The following is a 16,650-nucleotide window of genomic DNA, read 5'->3' as shown; positions in this document are numbered from 1 at the left end:
GCCAGGATCCAGATGAGGGATGTACTAGCACAATGCAAATGTATACTTAACATTTTGCGGTGCTCTGCAGTGCTGCATTTCTACTTGTGGAAGACCTTCTCCAGGATGTATATGAGAAATGCAATGGGTTGTGTAATATGTTAGGCACCATATTGTGCAACATGTTGTGCAAAAGGTCATGCAGTGTTGCAAAACAATTAGCTAGTGCCCCATGTTGTGCAAGTGCAACGTCTTCCACTAGCACAAGAACTAGTCTGGGTCAGAGAATAACTTTCCTAACCCTGTGCTCCCTTATGGTAGCACAGCAGCATTATGCATGTTCTGCACTAGTCTTGATTTTACCCTGAGCATCTCACTTTGGTTGCAATAGAATCAACAGAGCGGATTCATATGGAATATTATTGAATAGTAAAATCAGAGGTGGAAGGGGGCTCAGACTTGCAGAAAAGAAACTGGGGCAGAAGAGTACAGATTTGGGCTCCTGTCCACCATGCTCAGACATCTGGAGCTAGCTTAATTTGAGTGGTGAACATCCAGAGCAATGCCCACTGGCAAAGTGAGTAAATCTGCATTAGTGCAATATGTTAACTTAGTTGCACTAACAAATGAGGATTTGCAGAATTGTGCTCTTGGGCTATAGCACTCTTGCACAACGATCTCCATTACAACAAATGAGGCATGCCACACTTTCACAACTGCTAGCATGCTTGTGGTAGCACAATACTAGTGCGATCACAACTATAGTTTTGTGCTAGTGCAATGCCCTTTTCCACATGTGGTTCATCACTCTGAATGTCAGCCAGCAGCACTAAGGCTACAATCCTTCAATTATTCAGGAGTACATCCCATTGAACTCAGTGGGACTGACTTATATGTACATAGGAAGCTGCTATATACTGAATCAGACCATAGGTCCATCTAGCTCAGTATTGTCTACCCAGACTAGCAGCGGCTTCGCCAAGGTTGCAGTAAATATCCATAGGATAAGGCTGTAAATGGACTTGCAACCAAATAGTTCAGATTTAACAGGTTTGGGGAACGAGGCTGTCCATGAACCTGAATCAGTATTTTCTATCCCATATTCAAAAAATAGGAGTTGTAATGACCTGCCTTCATTGAAAGGAGAAATCACAGCCTAAAATGCTATACAACAGATCCATCATCGTGTTTTGTGCCTTACAGCTAGAGCAACTAGCAAACCCCAAGACTTGGATTAATGCAGCTACTCAGATCTTCTTCTCTCTTGGGCTTGGCTTTGGCAGCTTGATAGCTTTTGCCAGCTACAATGAGCCAAACAACAACTGCGAACGACATGCCATAATTGTGTCCCTCATAAACAGTGCCACTTCAGTATTTGCTAGCCTTGTGACTTTCTCCATTTATGGTTTTAAAGCAACCTTCAATTATGAAAACTGCGTAAGCAAGTAAGCTGGCTTTTAATTCAATTCCCTAATTTTTGTCTGCATCTGAAAATATATTGTAATCAACACTTAAAATGTAGTTAAATATAGCTGCACTCAAGGCATGATGGAGTTCAATGCAAAATGTATTCTTGGGAATGGGGTCATGCTATCTGACTTTTGAGCCTTGCCCTGCATGAAATGGTGGACGGTACCTACAGTATGTGTATGTTGAGTTCATTCAGAAGAAGAGCTTTCACAGTAATCAGGAAATGTTGCAATAAGGATGCTATCAGCAATAATTGCCTACATTTTTTGATGCGTTCACGCAGTACAAATTCATACTGAGAGTCCCATCATGACAGCTCACAAAGATGGTTTTTCAATTTGCAAACACAAAGAACAAAAAATATTAGACATGTGGCCAAATTCACCAGATTATTTTGGAGCCTATTTAGCTACTGATCTACTCTTAATTTTCTGGCCTTTTAAAAATCTGTAGTAAAACCAGCTTTAGGAGTATCTGGTCTGTCTCCATTTCATGATGCATGCAAATTACTTTTGTTTTGGTATGCCCTCACTGTTGTATCATTCCCTCCCCCCCGCCCCGTACCTTTTGAAAACACTGCTTCTTGCTTTATTAGAATCTAGATTAACTTTGTTGCACAGGGTAATCTTGTTGCTGACAAATGCTTTCGACTTGGAAGAAGGATCATTAACAACAGAAAACTTGGAAGATATGAAAAGTTACCTAGCATTTACTCATCCCGGCATATATGCAGAACTGTTACCACAGATTAAGAACTGCAGCTTGGAAGCTGAACTAGACACAGTGAGCGGCTTTTTTACAATATGTTTTTCTAGCACAAAGACTGTCAAGTGTATTTTCAAAAGAGTTTGCTGTCTTTAATTGGTGACAACTCAGTCACCAATATGACTGAGGGCACATGATGCATGATCTGAAGGCACTCGATGAAGCAACCTTACTGAAGTGAAGCAATTGTTGGTATGGTCAGCAGTAGACATCCTGATGAAATAAATCGAAAGAAGTCCTATTGAAATTTAGTTCTGAGTAGTACTATTGAGTAACTTAGCCTGGATGCCAGCCAGTGTCTGGATGGGGGACTACCTGGGAACCCCATGAATGCTGCCCTGAGTTCTGGGGAAGAGAGTAAATATAAATTTTACTTAAAAAAAAATACTTTACTGGAAAAAAATGATCTTCTAAAGTGCAGCGAGCTTTTGGTAAAGCACACTCCAATTGTTTAAGCTCTGCTGCTTATTGAATATAGCATCATATATGGTTCACTATCACATGGTTGCTTATTGAACCAATAAGCAACCATATACAAATAATATTTATATAGCGCTAAAGTCCCCAAAGCAGTTTACATAGAGAAAAAATAAAGTAGTAAGTAAGTAAGATGGCTCCCTGTCCCCAAAGGGCTCACAATAAAAAAAAGAAACATAAGCTAGACACCAGCAACAGCCACTGGAGGGATGGTGTGCTGGGGTTGGATAGGGCCAGTTGCTCTCCCCCTGCTAAATAAAGAGAATCACCACTTTTAAAAGGTGCCTCTTTTGTTCAGTTAGTTTTGTTGCTAGAAGCCATTCTCCTAAATCTGGTAGGGGATACTTCTGCATACATAATGTAAACCTGTGCCCAAGGTTATATGTGAAAGTACCTTTATGGCTGCTAACATGGTTAGAGGCTGTCTCTGTGCTCTTTCATTTTTTCATAGGAGCAGCCATGCATCAATGGTGTACAGTTAAGGTTTATTTACCTGCCACAATTTGTATACACACATGGATGAATCCTGTCATTCCCATGTCTGGAAGCACATGAAAAGGCGTTGCGCAGAAACTAGTGAAATTTAGTGGCAGCCTAGTCCCACAGAAATCTATTTTATTTATTTTCAGCATTCCCTCACCTTTCTGTAGGAATATTCAAGGCAGCAAACAAGTATATAAGTTTAAAACAATGAGCCAATCAAGTTAAAATTACTGTTAACTTAAATGATTAAATTGAATTACATTTAATTAAATTTGTACTTAAATTACAAAAATCAGAAAATGATGTTTCAGAAAGCAGCAGTCACGACCCCATTAAAAATCACAATAAAATGCCTGCTGAAAAAGAGCATGGCTACTCAGCAAAAAGCAAACTACTATGGTGTCAGGCACACTTTCTTTGATAAGGTAGTTCAGCATCTTGGTGCCACCACTGAAAAAGCCATTCCTTGTGCCCACTTGCTCTACTTCAGACAGTGGGGGGAGGACCTAAACCGGGGCTTCTGCAAAAGAGCTCAAGGGACAGGAAAATTTAAATGGGTAAAGCTCACAGCTGATAGGAACATAGGAGGCTGCCGTATACTGTGTCAGACCGTTGGTCTATCTAGCTCAGTATTGTCTACACAGACTGGCAGTGGCTTCTCCAAGGTTGCAGGCAGGAATCTCTCTCAGCCCTATCTTGGAGATGCCAGAGGGGGAACTTGAAACCTTCTGCTCTTCCCAGAGCAGGTCCATCCCCTCAGGGGAATATTTTACAGTGCTCACACTTCTAGTCTCCCATTCATACATGGAACCAGGATGACACTCACTTGTTGGATTAGGAACTGCATCTGCAGAGGAATGCAATACAGGCAGTTCCCTGCAGGGCTGGATGCATGATCCTTGTCATTGGATTGCTGGATTCACTGGAAGCATTGGCTAGTGGCTATGCTACCCATGTGTCCTGAGGTTTGAGGAGAATGAATCCAGCCCCCATTCCCCAAACACTCGGTTAGCACTGTCATGGTTTTTCAGATTGATGGGCAGATACATGAAGTGACCTGGAACTATAAATTAATCATGTTTGAGTAAATGTTGCATACGACTAGATAGTTGCTTTCTATGCACCGGTTTATTCCATATAGATCTAGGAGACATGTTGAATTTGGGATGCTTTCTGGCAAGTTGGGCACACAGTCATAAGACCATGTATTGTATTGCTTTGATCCAGCCAGACCGTAATGTCTTTTGTACATAACACATTGTCCAAAATCCTGCAATCTTTCTTTCTCTCGGACAGGCTGTCCAAGGGACTGGATTAGCATTCATTGTGTATTCCGAAGCGATAAAGAACATGGAGGTCTCACAGCTGTATTCAGTGCTGTATTTCATCATGCTGCTGATGTTGGGAATAGGCAGCATGCTGGGGAACACCGCAGCCATCCTGACTCCTTTGAGTGACAGCAAGTTCCTTTCTTCCCACGTATCCAAAGAGATGATCTCAGGTTAACTGGCTATTCTTTAAACACATCCAGATATAGATTAGCACGACTGCACCTATAAGAGGGCGATGGGCAGGGATGGGCATTGTAGCTCAAGTTGTTTGCATGCTTCTGACCGTAATCCAGAAGTGCTTCATGCTCACTAGGATACCCAAGAAGTCCCCCCTTCACATGCAGACAACTCCTCCCCCATCATGAGGGAGACTGTGTATTTGTGTGGCCAAGGCGGCTTTGGCAGGTTCATTTACACTGGTGCTTGTTACACAGGTGATAGGCAATCACTTCTTAGATATGCAAAGCACTTTCTATGATGCTTAAAACATTTAATACACCACCTTGTAGCCAATCTATTCTTACATTCAGGGGTAGAGCAAGGCTGAAGTGGCCCTGGGACAAAAAGTGAAAATGATCTGTACCTCTGCCCCTTATTAAGGGGGGGGGGGCAGGGAGAAGCAAAGAGCAAGCTGTCACTCAGCTGGTGGGCCCCCTCTCACTGAGGCCCAAGGACACTTGCCACCCTCCAACCCATTCAATTATAAGCACAGGCATAGCTGTATTAGGCAGCAGAGCATGTGGGTGCCGATTATTTCATCGAGCAGATGATCCTACTGCAGCAAAGCCAGGATAAAATCTGTTCTCTTTTACTCAAATGATGTCCATCCCTGACCTATTAACATTTTTCTTTCAGTCAAGACAGATTATGTGTTTGATTTTCATAGGTGGTGTGTGTTTCATCAATTGTATCATTGGCTTAGTGTTCACGATGGAGGCTGGCAACTATTGGTTTGATATTTTCAATGACTACGCGGCTACTCTCTCCCTGCTGCTTATTGTGCTGGTGGAAACTATCGCTGTATGTTACATTTATGGGCTAAGGAGGTAAGAACCCAGCAACAGCCATCTTTCCTATCAGATATCATTGCTACAGTTATTCTGTCGCATTCGTTCCCATTACTTCATACATGTGCATGTTTTTCCAGCTCAGAATTGAGGGAACAGTTCGTCCTATTCTTTCACTATTTCTTTACAAAGATTCAAGCCTCTTACTTTCCACAGCGCACACAGTGCACACTACTTGCTGAGTTCAAATCAGGAGTGCAACACACATTTCAAATGTTTTAACAGATCAGTATTACTGAACAAGATCGTTTCTTCCTTTTACAGATTTGAGAAAGATCTTCATGTAATGACTGGACATAAGCCCAGTTGGTACTGGAAGGTTATGTGGGCCTTTGCTAGTCCTGTGCTAATTGTAAGCTTGTTTTTATTTTACATCGCTGACTACATCAGCACAGGGACACTGCAGTACCAAGCATGGGATGCAACACAGGTATTTTATTCATTATAATTAGCCTATTTAGCCCCTGGTAATTGAGATGTAGCAACTAGGTACAAGTAGAGAAATTGCAGCTTCTAACAAAACCAAAACAATGCTCTCTTAGTTCAGGCTGTATGTTTCAAAAAGGGGTGGGGGTGGGGGGAGAATGCATATCTCAGAACTTCCAAATGGGTTTTCATTCTATTGTGAGCAAGATTAGAAAACTCATGAAATAAACCTAAATATTTAAAGAGTTTCAGTATTAGAACATAAGAGGTACAATGAACACTTATTGATGCTAGAACATGTGCCAGCAGTGCATAGAAGTCAATTTGCACACTCTTTCAGACAAAGTAATACTCAGTTATCTTAGTTTTCAGTCTGACTTCAGAGTCTAAAGTGATCAACCTACTCCCCAGACACTCTTATGAAAGAACCACCACTAGAACCAGTACAGCTTTATACCCTTAACCCAGCTGTTGAGGATCATGTGTCAATGGGCTGGACAATCCGCCCTGCTCTGCACTGCATGGAGCAGGGCTGATTGTGTGGGAGCGCACTTCATGTTCCCACCATCCAAAAAACGATCGTCTGGGGAAGGAAAGGTTTGCAGAGCCTTTCTCCGCCCGGCAGGTCATGTAATTGTATACAGTGGTCCCTCAACTTACGAAGCACTCGACATCCGAAGATTTCGACATACGAACGACAAAAAATACCGGAAGTCGTTGCCGGTTTAGATGCGGCTTCCTCGACCTACGAATTTTTAGATGCGGTTTCCTCGACTTACGAGTGTTCCGGACCTCCGTGGATGCGCTTTTCGACTTACGAAAAATCCGACCTACGAACGTGCATTCGGATCAGATTATCTTCGTAAGTCGAGGGACCACTGTATGTATAATTAGTAACATTTCTATGGGCAAGTAAGTGGAGTTTTAATCTTAATACAGATAACAGCTGCAAAAAATATGTAAAACCAGTGTTAACAGTTGCATATATCTCAAAGGAGAAGAGCAATAATTACGTATATTTATTTCAAATGTAACAGTAATGATCCCATACTCTGCTCCCCACATTACGTTACATGTTAGCAGGGCTACATGTAACAGCCTACATTCAGTCTGAGCTAACCTTGCTCAAAAGCAAGTGTAAAACGTTGATCTCACCAGAATCTGCTCAGTCCATGACACTATCTTCTGTAGAGTGCTAGTCAAAATAGTTGTATGCATTTCCGATACATAAAGTATCAGATGAGATGCCCACTGTGAAAAAAACAGGTGGCTTTGAAATTAACACAAGTGATCTTTTAAGAAAAACCCTGACATTATTTCTCTGCATTAACAGGCTTACAGTTTTACATTCTGTTCATCTCTCTTGCAGGGTCAGCTGGTTACAAAAGATTATCCCAGTGGCGCCCTAGCAGTTATTGGGTTGCTTGTGGCAGCATCCACTGTGTGTATACCACTAGGTGCATTACTAACTTTTATCATAAACAGAACAAAGAGGGGAAATGTATCAACTATTGCCTGAACATTAGGAACTGGACTCAGGAGAATTTCATGAACGGCTGCAACTTCCACACCACACCTTGAAAACTACAGCAGCTATAGCCTGCAACAATCAAAAGAAATACAGAACTTGGGTGATCATACCAAACTGTCCTCTTGGTTATTCTAGGGTCAAAACATACTATTTTGTAGACTTCAAGATAGTCTTTGAGAGGCATCTACAAGGAGTGGTAACTCACAAAAATGCCTCTAAATACCAGTTGCAAGGGAGCAACAGCAGGAGAGAGGGCCTGCCCTCACCTCTTGCCTGTGGGCTTCTCAGCTGCATCTGGTGGGCCACTGGGTGAAACAGGATGTTGGACTCGATGAGCCTTGGGCCTGATCCAGCAAGGCTGTTATATTCTTAAAATGGCCAATTCCATCTGCCTAATTAAAACAATCTGCCTGAGTGGAAGTGTGTTTCTTTTGTATCTGAAGCACTGAAAGCTTTGCACAGCAGGAAAGCTGCAATTTGCACAAATAAATTGTGCATTATATATGGACAAATTGTCAAAGTTACATGTCTTGAACAATGCAAATATCTTCTAGGAGATGCTAGGAAGTTTCTGTAGAAGCTATATTAGCTCATCAATGAAGTTAATGTTTATATGTTAAACAGAAAAATCACCAATGTTCAAATTACCATTTGAAGTAAACAGTAAGTTTCAAGGTATAAACTGTCTACTATGTTTATTTCAAGTCAACACACTTGAAAAGGAAAATGGGCTGAAGAAATATTCAGCAGTGTCACACTGGAGTTATGTAATGAACTGAGATTGTGCACATATTTCCATTGTATTAAGTTAACAGTTTGCATATAGTTATTGTACAACAACATATGTTACACATTGTACAATATTCACCATCACCTTCAAAAGCGCAAACTCAAATTTTAAAGTATAATATGTGGGGATACCAGTCCTGACAGAATACACACAATACATATAGGCTTCTTTTTTCACTTGCCTCCTTTTTCAGACTTTTACTGTAAGTTGATAAATTTTTAATCGTGGAAAGAAGTAAAAGATAGAAATGCCAGAATATAATCTAAAAACTAAAAGCCTGCAGGCTACACAAAGGGTCAGACATTCCTTATTTATGGATTGGATGGTATTGCAAACTCCAAGGCGCAATATTTTGTTCTTTTTATCCAGACAATTGGATGCTTATAATTTTTCCAGGCCTCTAGTCAAATATTCACAATATTGCTTCCACACACGGCACCTGTGGAATATGCCACTTTTAGTCTTTAAATGCTTCATTAGTTTTATACCTTGATGTAATTTCTCCATGCAAGATTTCATTCAAATACTCAAGATTAGCTGGAACTCAGTATGGACTAATTCTTTAAGCAATGCTTGACTAACAGAAGGTACATATGGTCCCTTATGTTACAATAGAAGATATGGAAGAAACAGAGATTATATCACAAAGAGCAAATTTCACTGTTTCAGGGAATTCAGAAGAAATTTCAGCATACTGCTGAAAGGTAACAAGGGCATGCTTGGTCTGAGGTAGTTCCTATGAGACACGTGCAAGTACATGACTTAACTGACACAATACGTTTTCCACACCTGTTTATTAAAAATTGAAACTAAAACAAAACCTGTACAAAAAACCAGAGTTGCTTGACATTTTTTAGTAGCTGAAAAGTAGTTATCGCCTTGGACCTCCTCTTCCTCTGCCACGTCCTCTACCTCTGCCACGGCCTCTACCACGGCCTCTTCCTGCAACTGAAGATAAAAAGGGAAACTTCCTTTGAATAAACAAGGAATATTGACCCTTGAAGACTGTCAGATTTGGATTCCAAGCTCAAAATATTTTTGTTTTAAGAACTTTTCAAAATAATTTTTCACTTTAAGCAACATATAAACACAACAGCAAAATACAATTTCACAAAAGGAAGCATTCTGCCTTAAACCTGTTGCTAAATGGTATATGAGCACTGTTCTATTTCCCACTTTGTTGGAACTTACTAAAGAACTGGAAGTGTGTCAGTGCTGTGAATTCTATCACAAGTAAACAGGATCGAACTGCAACAGCTAGTCCATGTCAAAGCTTAAAGAAATGTGCTAAGTATGTACAAAATCTGTAAATCTCACATCCCTTGGGTAAAAGCAGATTCCACAACATCTTAATTCCCAACAAGTCCCCTTTGTAACTGTCTGAAAGAGCAAAACATTGACACAATGATTTAAAGTGCCCTCAAGTTATGCTTTTGTCCCTAAGTGGCATAGCTGAGGAGTAAACAAGCATCATCAGTGCAGCTTTGCTCCAAGCACCTCTGTTCTTACTAAGGGGAGGTCAATTTCCATAGAAAGCTTCTGACACTGTGTGGATGAATGGCACAACAATCCACTGCATCACCACTGCGCGCGAGTGCACACGCGCGCGCGCGCACACACACACACACCCCATCTGAATCTGTTGCACATATTCAGCCTGACCTTTGTGCCACAAAGGGCTATCCTTCTGGAACACAGAGATTATCTGACATCCTGAAAAATGCTAGAAATTTTAAGCCTTTTTAGGAATACCTCTGAGGTAAAACAGTCAAACATCTACTTGTATAAGAATGATTACAATGATTCAAGTATTTACACCACTGTTTTCAGACTTGGAGAAGGATGGGAGGAAGGAACATTAAACAAAGCACCACTGGGACCTGCTTTGGAAATCAAAAGGCACCGTAAATGGCCAGTGGCCCTTGATTCCCACAAATGGGATCTATCCTAAACTGATCCGATGATCATAAAACTATAAAAATCATAAAAGCAGTCAGATAAAATGTTAATTTTAAATAAATTGGGGTAAAATTATTCTGAACAAGACCATACACAGAAACTGAGAATGCCACATCAAGAATTTCAAGTTGAGAAAAAGCAGCTAACAAGCACACTCAAACCATTAACTTATTCATTTGAAAGCAAGGGGGAACAAAATTATTATCTTGATATTATTCAAAGTAAGCTTCCAGATGTGTAAGAATTCATGTGCCAGATAGGCATGATCCTGGAAGAAAAGTTCAATTGTTCATATGCAAACCAGACATTTCTTGGTAGCGTGAAATCAAGTTACTAACCTGCCTCCCTTTTCTTGGATTTGACTTTTGGCTCAACATCCACCAGCAAAGTATCCAGGGGCAAGCTGTCTGGCAGGATGAAATACCTAATATTATTTCCTCGAATACTCAAGGTCTCAAGTTGGACAGGTTCTCTGTTCTTCAGAGTCATCTTCACAGCTTTAAGATGTGTATTCATACTGACATCCACGCCTGGGGGGAAAAAAAGCTTCCCATAATATATGGATTAAAGACTATTATTTTTGCATATAGGGGGTTGTATTCTAAGCATGCATAGTGTAAGCAGAAAAGTTCTGCTCACACAAGGAGTGATTTCTCTCCATCTTTTGCCAATCCCCCATTCCTGCTCAAAAGTTTCAGGAGCAGATTTTCAGGAGACAGACTGCAGAGAAATAGGATAAACTGGCAACAAAATCAGTCCTTTCCCTTGCATGAGTGAAACAACCTGTTCATACATAGGATATAACAAATGGTTTCCAAATTATATGAGCATCACTGTAGTATAGGATGACAAGAACCATTTTTGTTGGAGAAATGAAACTTGTTAGGACTAGGACTAGAAGGAAGACGTGAACATGCTACATCATTGCACAGCTACAGAGAATTGTGACTTCAAACTCTAACCAGAAGAAACAAATGAGTTCCAAATCCTTTTAAATACATAGTTATATTTAGATCCTTTGATTTGTATTGCTTTGAATACTGATGCATCTGGGTTCTTTTTCTGTTCTTAGTCACATTCTCATATACCCATCCCTGCATTGCCCTGGTGTTTAGGTATAACCAGTCAATGAACACATGGTTCAAAATGTTGAACCATGTGTGCCACAACTTTGCTCTGGCTGGAATATCAGCATTGCAAGGAAGAACACTGCCTGGAAAAAGAGAGACAGCGTGGTGTAGTGGTTTAGAGTGCTGGACTAGGACCGGGGAGACCCGAGTTCAAATCCCCATTCAGCCATGATACTTGCTGGGTGACTCTGGGCCAGTCACGTCTCTCTCAGCCTAACCTACTTCACAGGATTGTTGTGAGGAGAAACTTAAGTATGTAGTACACTGCTCTGGGCTCCTTGGAGGAAGAGCGGAATATAAAATGTCAAAAAATAAAATGTAAAATAAAATATTCCACTACTATATTTTTCCATGGAAAAGCTTTTATTCATAAATACACAAATATATTTAATTCATCACATTTCTACTGATTTATTAAAAGGGAGGCAAAATAAAAATAAAACTACACACAATAATCAAGAAGCAAGTTATGAATTCATCTGATTAACTGTGCAAATCAAAACCAAATTTTGTACCAAACTAAAAGTCTTATTCAGTCTCATATTGCAAGTGACATAAAAACTAAAACTCCTTTAAGATGTTTTAACTGGGGTAGGCCTGACTACAAGAACAGACTAAATGCAAACAAATCATCCCAGCATGGGGCCATTCCAAGCCCAAACTGAGGTAGTGTATATTTACCAAGCACCTGGAAAAATGCCTCCAGGAGACACACAAAGCAGTGCCTCCTTTCTTTTGTTGAACTGGGGAAGTTGGAAGCATTTGTAGAAAAGGCTACATTAAATTGTAGCAAGAGTGGGCAGAATCCAAATTCGTTAGCCATAACTGTCCCATTGATATTAATGACACTTAAGCCAACCATGACTAATTGTCTCATTTATTTAAGTGGAACTTAGTCCTGACTAACTTAAGTCTGGATTCTGCCCATAAGTGTGTATCATCTTTTATCTTTTAAATAAAAGCAATTTTCAAGCAAAACTCTGAATTTGAGTAGAAAAAAAGCATATTAAAAAGTGCCTTATTGAATTTTTTTCTATTCGAGTCTACATTTCAGGTCAAATATTTGTAGCAACTAGAAAAAATTTGATATTTATTTAGCACTTATTTAAAAATGATTTTTTAAAAGTTGTTTATTAAGTATACAAGTCAAATAAATATCAAATGATGATCTATTTAGGGCACTGGGAATTTTTCTGATTCATAGTTTTCAAGAAAGCCTATATCACAGAGGATCATATGTACAAAGGGTATACATATCCTGACAGAGATCCTATAGACAAATTATATTAAATATGCACACTAGCACTATGCAGACAAAATGAACATTCTGAGACCCAGAGTGGAACACCATCTAGAACAATGAGTTTCAATAAGACAACAGATTCAAATCCTTATTCAGCTATGAAATTCACTGGGATGGCCTTGAGTAAGTCACTCTCTCAATCTAACCTATTTCAAAGGGGCCTTGTGGGAATGATACAGGATATCTACAATCCATGTACTCTTGAATTCCTTGAGTCACAGATACGGTTACGGTTACTAATAATTTCTTCCAGCTTTTCCTGCAACAAATGTTCTACCAAAGACCAAGATGAACAAACAACTTACTATAACTAAGGTAATTTTGAACCCCATACCTGTGATGGTTCCATGCACCTGGGTCCCATTCTTCAATTCAATGGTCACAGTCTCGTGACTAAGTTTCATGAGAAATCTAAAAGATATAATTAGAAAATAACTGTACTGTTTTTCAGCCCAAGTATATTTCACTATAAAAAAATCCCTTAGTAGTTATTCTAATAGTTGCCAAGATGAACAGGCACAGATCTCAATAGAGCACATTAAAAACACTTTGCGTTGGGAACATCCTGGGGCCCAGTAGACCACTCAACTATAGGGAAGCAATGTGGGAATTCAACGGAGACTAATATGTTCTAGTTTAGTGAATACAGTGAAGGAAGCAGAAAAGAATCTTGATATGCTCTACTAAAAATGGAAAACACCATGAGAGGTCAGAGAGTGAAGACATATATATATACCTAGTTGATCACTGTTCAGAGTGGACTGTAAGATTAAGGTTCCTAGAGAGGAATTTGTGAGAGAGTGAGGAGAGACCCATTTTGTAGTCTGCTTCACAAAACAAATCTGATTTTTCTTCTTTACACTAGGTGTGAATGTAAAAAAATATAGATATACTCAAGTCTGTGAAGACAATACTGAGCTAGATAGACCAATGGTCTGACTCAGTATATGGCAGTTCCCTATGTTCCTAAGATATATATATACTCAAGATTATTTCACAATGGTTACTGCTGAATGAGAGACAAGCTGGCATCTTTTCAGTAGTATTAAGCCCACATATTTCTCTCAGACCAAGTAAACATCAGTACACTCCAAATAAACCTCTGTTAGAACAATTGATGAGATATGAACAGAACACTATTGTTTTTAGTATACATTATTTATACCAAGTTTTCTAATCACAGTTAGCAACCAGTGTGTCAGGACCCAAAAGCAAGCTAGACTAACCCAGGGCTGGGCAAACCTGGCCCTCCAGGTTTTGCTGAACTACAACCCATAATCCCAAAACACAATCATCCCCAGCCACATATCTTGAGGGCCATGTTTGCCCAGCCCTGCTCTAATGTAAGGCACCAGTGTTCCCTATAACAGGGATTCTCAGATGTTGTGTGCCCTGAGAGGAAGGCAAGAAAGGAGGCACCCAGGCCAGTGGAGAGCATAACACTGGCCCCCCGCAGAGACCAGCTCTGGCCTGTGAGGACTGTTGGGGCAGGCCCCCCCCTTCCCAGGAGTACAGAAAGACCACCCTGAGAGGAAGGCAAGAAAGGAGGCACCCAGGCCAGCTAGCTCTTGTCCTCAGCTCCTGACAAGACCAACAGCCTGAGATTACTTTTTATTAATCGGTTATTTGCTTGCTTCTTTTAATATTGTAAACTGCTTTGGGTGCCTTTGTCAAGGCAGAAAGGCGGTATTAAAATGTAGTGAATAAAAAGCCCCATCAAAAAAGCCCCATCTGCAATGACCTTTAGCTGGGGATTATGGGCATTGTAGTCAGCAACAACTGGGAATTGCTGTTACAGGAAACACTGCAGGGCACCATCACTATTTTATCTGTTTGGAATTCATTTCAAAGAGAATAATACAAGCAGAGAGCAAGAAAGATGGGTGGCATTTCTTTAGCTTTAATAGCTGCAAAGATTATGCTTTAGGAGGTACAGCAGTCATCTATGCCTGAAAAGCTGCAGCCACAGACAAAAATCCTCTCTTACAAATACAATGAACATTTACATACAGCTTTTCAACCAATGCTCCCAAAACAGAGTTAATATAAACAAACCAAGACTCCCTGTCCCCACTTCTATACAATAATCCTGCTTTGCCTCTCTGGTCATCCGAAAAAAAAATGAAAACGGGCATAGGGGATGGGGTGGGGGAGATCAATAAAATGCCACATTACAATCTGGGGTTAGTTCTGGATTTTAAAAAGTTGGAAGGCTGCGGCCCGGGGCGAGCGCCTTCCTCCGTGCCCCAGGACCGACAGGAAGCGCCCTCTTCCGCGACGACAAGCAGGCCCAGAGGCGGGAAATGGGAAGCCCCCACGCAAAGAGACTTGGCCAATCACCTGCGCTCCACTTGGAGAAGAGGCGGGCCGAGTCGACGGGCTCTGAACCTGGAGGGCGGGGGAGGGGCAAGGAGACAGGAGGCCCAGCGGCGGGCAACGGCTAAATGGGCGCGAGGAGGAAGGCGGCGCTTGAGCTGACGTGGGGTGGGGGACGAGCGCGGGGGTGGGGGGACGAAAGCAAGAAAAGCGCGCCACCAGTGAGTGGATGGGTGGCTGCATGGATGGATGAATGAATGAATGAGGCGCCCAGGCCCAGCCGGCCTCCTCCCACGTCGCTGCTGCTTACCTCACGAGCTTCATGGCGGCAAAGCAATAGGCACGACTCGAGTGGACGGAAGCTCAGGCCGCGCCCTCCCCAGCGATACGAAGCCCAAGCCGAGTGAGGGGTTAATAGCGGCAAAAATTAAACGCGGAATAACCGCTCGAGACCACGCAGCTCCGTTACGCGGCGCGACTAATGGTGGTGCGCTCGCGGAACGGCCGGAAGTGCCGCCCCTTCCTGCCCTCCGTCCCGGCACTGAATTGAAAAAGAGAAGGGGTAATTGGGAATGGGCGCCCTCTTCAGGCCCGGAAGTCTCATTGCAAAGCGAGATGGGAATGAAGGTGGAGCTAATCGGAGAGAAGGAGAGAAAAAGGGAAGAGGGGGTGACATGCCTATGCCGTCCTTATATGATTTGCCGCCCGTACCCGGACGGCTTTTGGGGCTTACATTTGCTTATATCGTCTCTCACTCTTCGTTTGAGAGGCGTCTACTCCAACCCAGGCTTTTCTCTGGGATTTCATAGGCGGCTCCTGAGGTGGCTGAGTATTTCAACGCCTGTGGTAATTGAAATAAAATTGCTTTAAAAAAAAGACACACAAACTTATCATTCACACACATAGACGAGAGCTGCTTGGGCCTCACTCCCTGACATGAAATTCCCAGACCTAGCCATGAAAGATAGCAACATGCTGTTTTCATAGGTAGGCTCCAGACTGGCCCAGACTACCAAAACAAAAGAGAATCGCGGGGAAAATGAATCTTGTGGGGAATGTGCAAAAACTCCCCCACTGGAAAAGCATGTGTTGGGGTTAGGATTACGTTAAACATGCCTTGGTAGTTTTCTCGGGTACTTTTAGACAAAGAAAGTCTGGACTTCGTGGTACAGGAAGGATGCTTGCAAACTGCAAATTATTTTACTACTGAGTGAGGAGGAAAGCCTTGGAAAATTTACAAAATATTTCAATATAATATGCACCATTTCATAACAATCTATTCAGGGGCGTAGCAAGGTTGGAGTGGGCCCAGAGACAAGATTTTAAAATGCCACACCTGGCCGGGCAAGGTGAGGAGGCGGCGGGCCCGGGCGGAGGAGATGGCGGGCCCGGCTGGGAGGAGGTGGCGGGCCCGGGGGAAGCCGGAGGCCGGGGGAAGCCGGAGGAGGAGGCGGGCCGGGCGAGGCGGCAGCGGGCCCGGCCAGAGCCATGGGCGGCGGTGGTGGGCCCGGGCAGAGCCCAACTAGAGGCACAGATGCTCTGTGCCCGGGCCCACTAGTATATATATATATCCTAAATTATTTTTTTAAAGGTTTTGTAAATTATGGACGATGCAAGTCATTT

General features: G+C 41.8%; 2 protein-coding genes across 5 annotated transcripts in view; one reads left to right on the top strand and one right to left on the bottom strand.

Annotated features, from left to right (window-relative positions):
• Nucleotides 1-8,195, top strand: part of SLC6A20 (solute carrier family 6 member 20) — a 38,247-nt gene extending 30,052 nt beyond the window's left edge. Inside the window, exons 6-11 of the mRNA XM_053265507.1 lie at nucleotides 1,183-1,424; nucleotides 2,070-2,232; nucleotides 4,471-4,675; nucleotides 5,392-5,551; nucleotides 5,837-6,002; nucleotides 7,368-8,195. Of these exons, the coding sequence (XP_053121482.1) occupies nucleotides 1,183-1,424; nucleotides 2,070-2,232; nucleotides 4,471-4,675; nucleotides 5,392-5,551; nucleotides 5,837-6,002; nucleotides 7,368-7,517 (1,086 nt within the window). The 3' untranslated portion in view covers nucleotides 7,518-8,195. The remainder of the gene's footprint in view (nucleotides 1-1,182; nucleotides 1,425-2,069; nucleotides 2,233-4,470; nucleotides 4,676-5,391; nucleotides 5,552-5,836; nucleotides 6,003-7,367) is intronic.
• Nucleotides 8,196-9,094: 899 nt separating this feature from the next.
• SNRPD1 (small nuclear ribonucleoprotein D1 polypeptide) lies at nucleotides 9,095-15,564 on the bottom strand. Of its 4 annotated transcripts, none has more exons than XM_053265508.1 (4): nucleotides 15,338-15,564; nucleotides 13,046-13,122; nucleotides 10,617-10,808; nucleotides 9,095-9,267 (listed from the first exon to the last, which is right to left on the bottom strand). In XM_053265508.1, the coding sequence occupies exons 1-4, from the start codon at nucleotides 15,349-15,351 to the stop codon at nucleotides 9,191-9,193; spliced, it is 360 nt and encodes a 119-aa protein (XP_053121483.1). In that variant the 5' UTR covers nucleotides 15,352-15,564; the 3' UTR covers nucleotides 9,095-9,190. The 4 variants fall into 4 exon arrangements, with proteins under 4 accessions (XP_053121483.1, XP_053121485.1, XP_053121484.1 ...); XM_053265510.1 differs by lacking the exon at nucleotides 15,338-15,564 and adding an exon at nucleotides 15,052-15,120; XM_053265509.1 differs by lacking the exon at nucleotides 15,338-15,564 and adding an exon at nucleotides 14,887-15,039.
• Between the last annotated feature and the right edge of the window lie 1,086 nt (nucleotides 15,565-16,650).

Source organism: Hemicordylus capensis, chromosome 6 (genome assembly GCF_027244095.1).
Source record: "Hemicordylus capensis ecotype Gifberg chromosome 6, rHemCap1.1.pri, whole genome shotgun sequence".
In the NCBI taxonomy this organism is placed as follows: Eukaryota; Metazoa; Chordata; class Lepidosauria; order Squamata; family Cordylidae; genus Hemicordylus; species Hemicordylus capensis.
This window is presented reverse-complemented; position numbering and strand designations above follow the sequence as displayed.

What these genes read in the sequence shown, in the direction of transcription:
- SNRPD1 (XM_053265508.1), bottom strand. An exon ending in GGTGCATGGAACCATCACAG is followed by an intron (nt 10,809 to 13,045) that starts GTATGGGGTTCA and finishes TTTTCCCCCCAG; the next exon opens with GCGTGGATGTCAGTATGAAT. An exon ending in ATCCAAGAAAAGGGAGGCAG is followed by an intron (nt 9,268 to 10,616) that starts GTTAGTAACTTG and finishes TTTTATCTTCAG; the next exon opens with TTGCAGGAAGAGGCCGTGGT.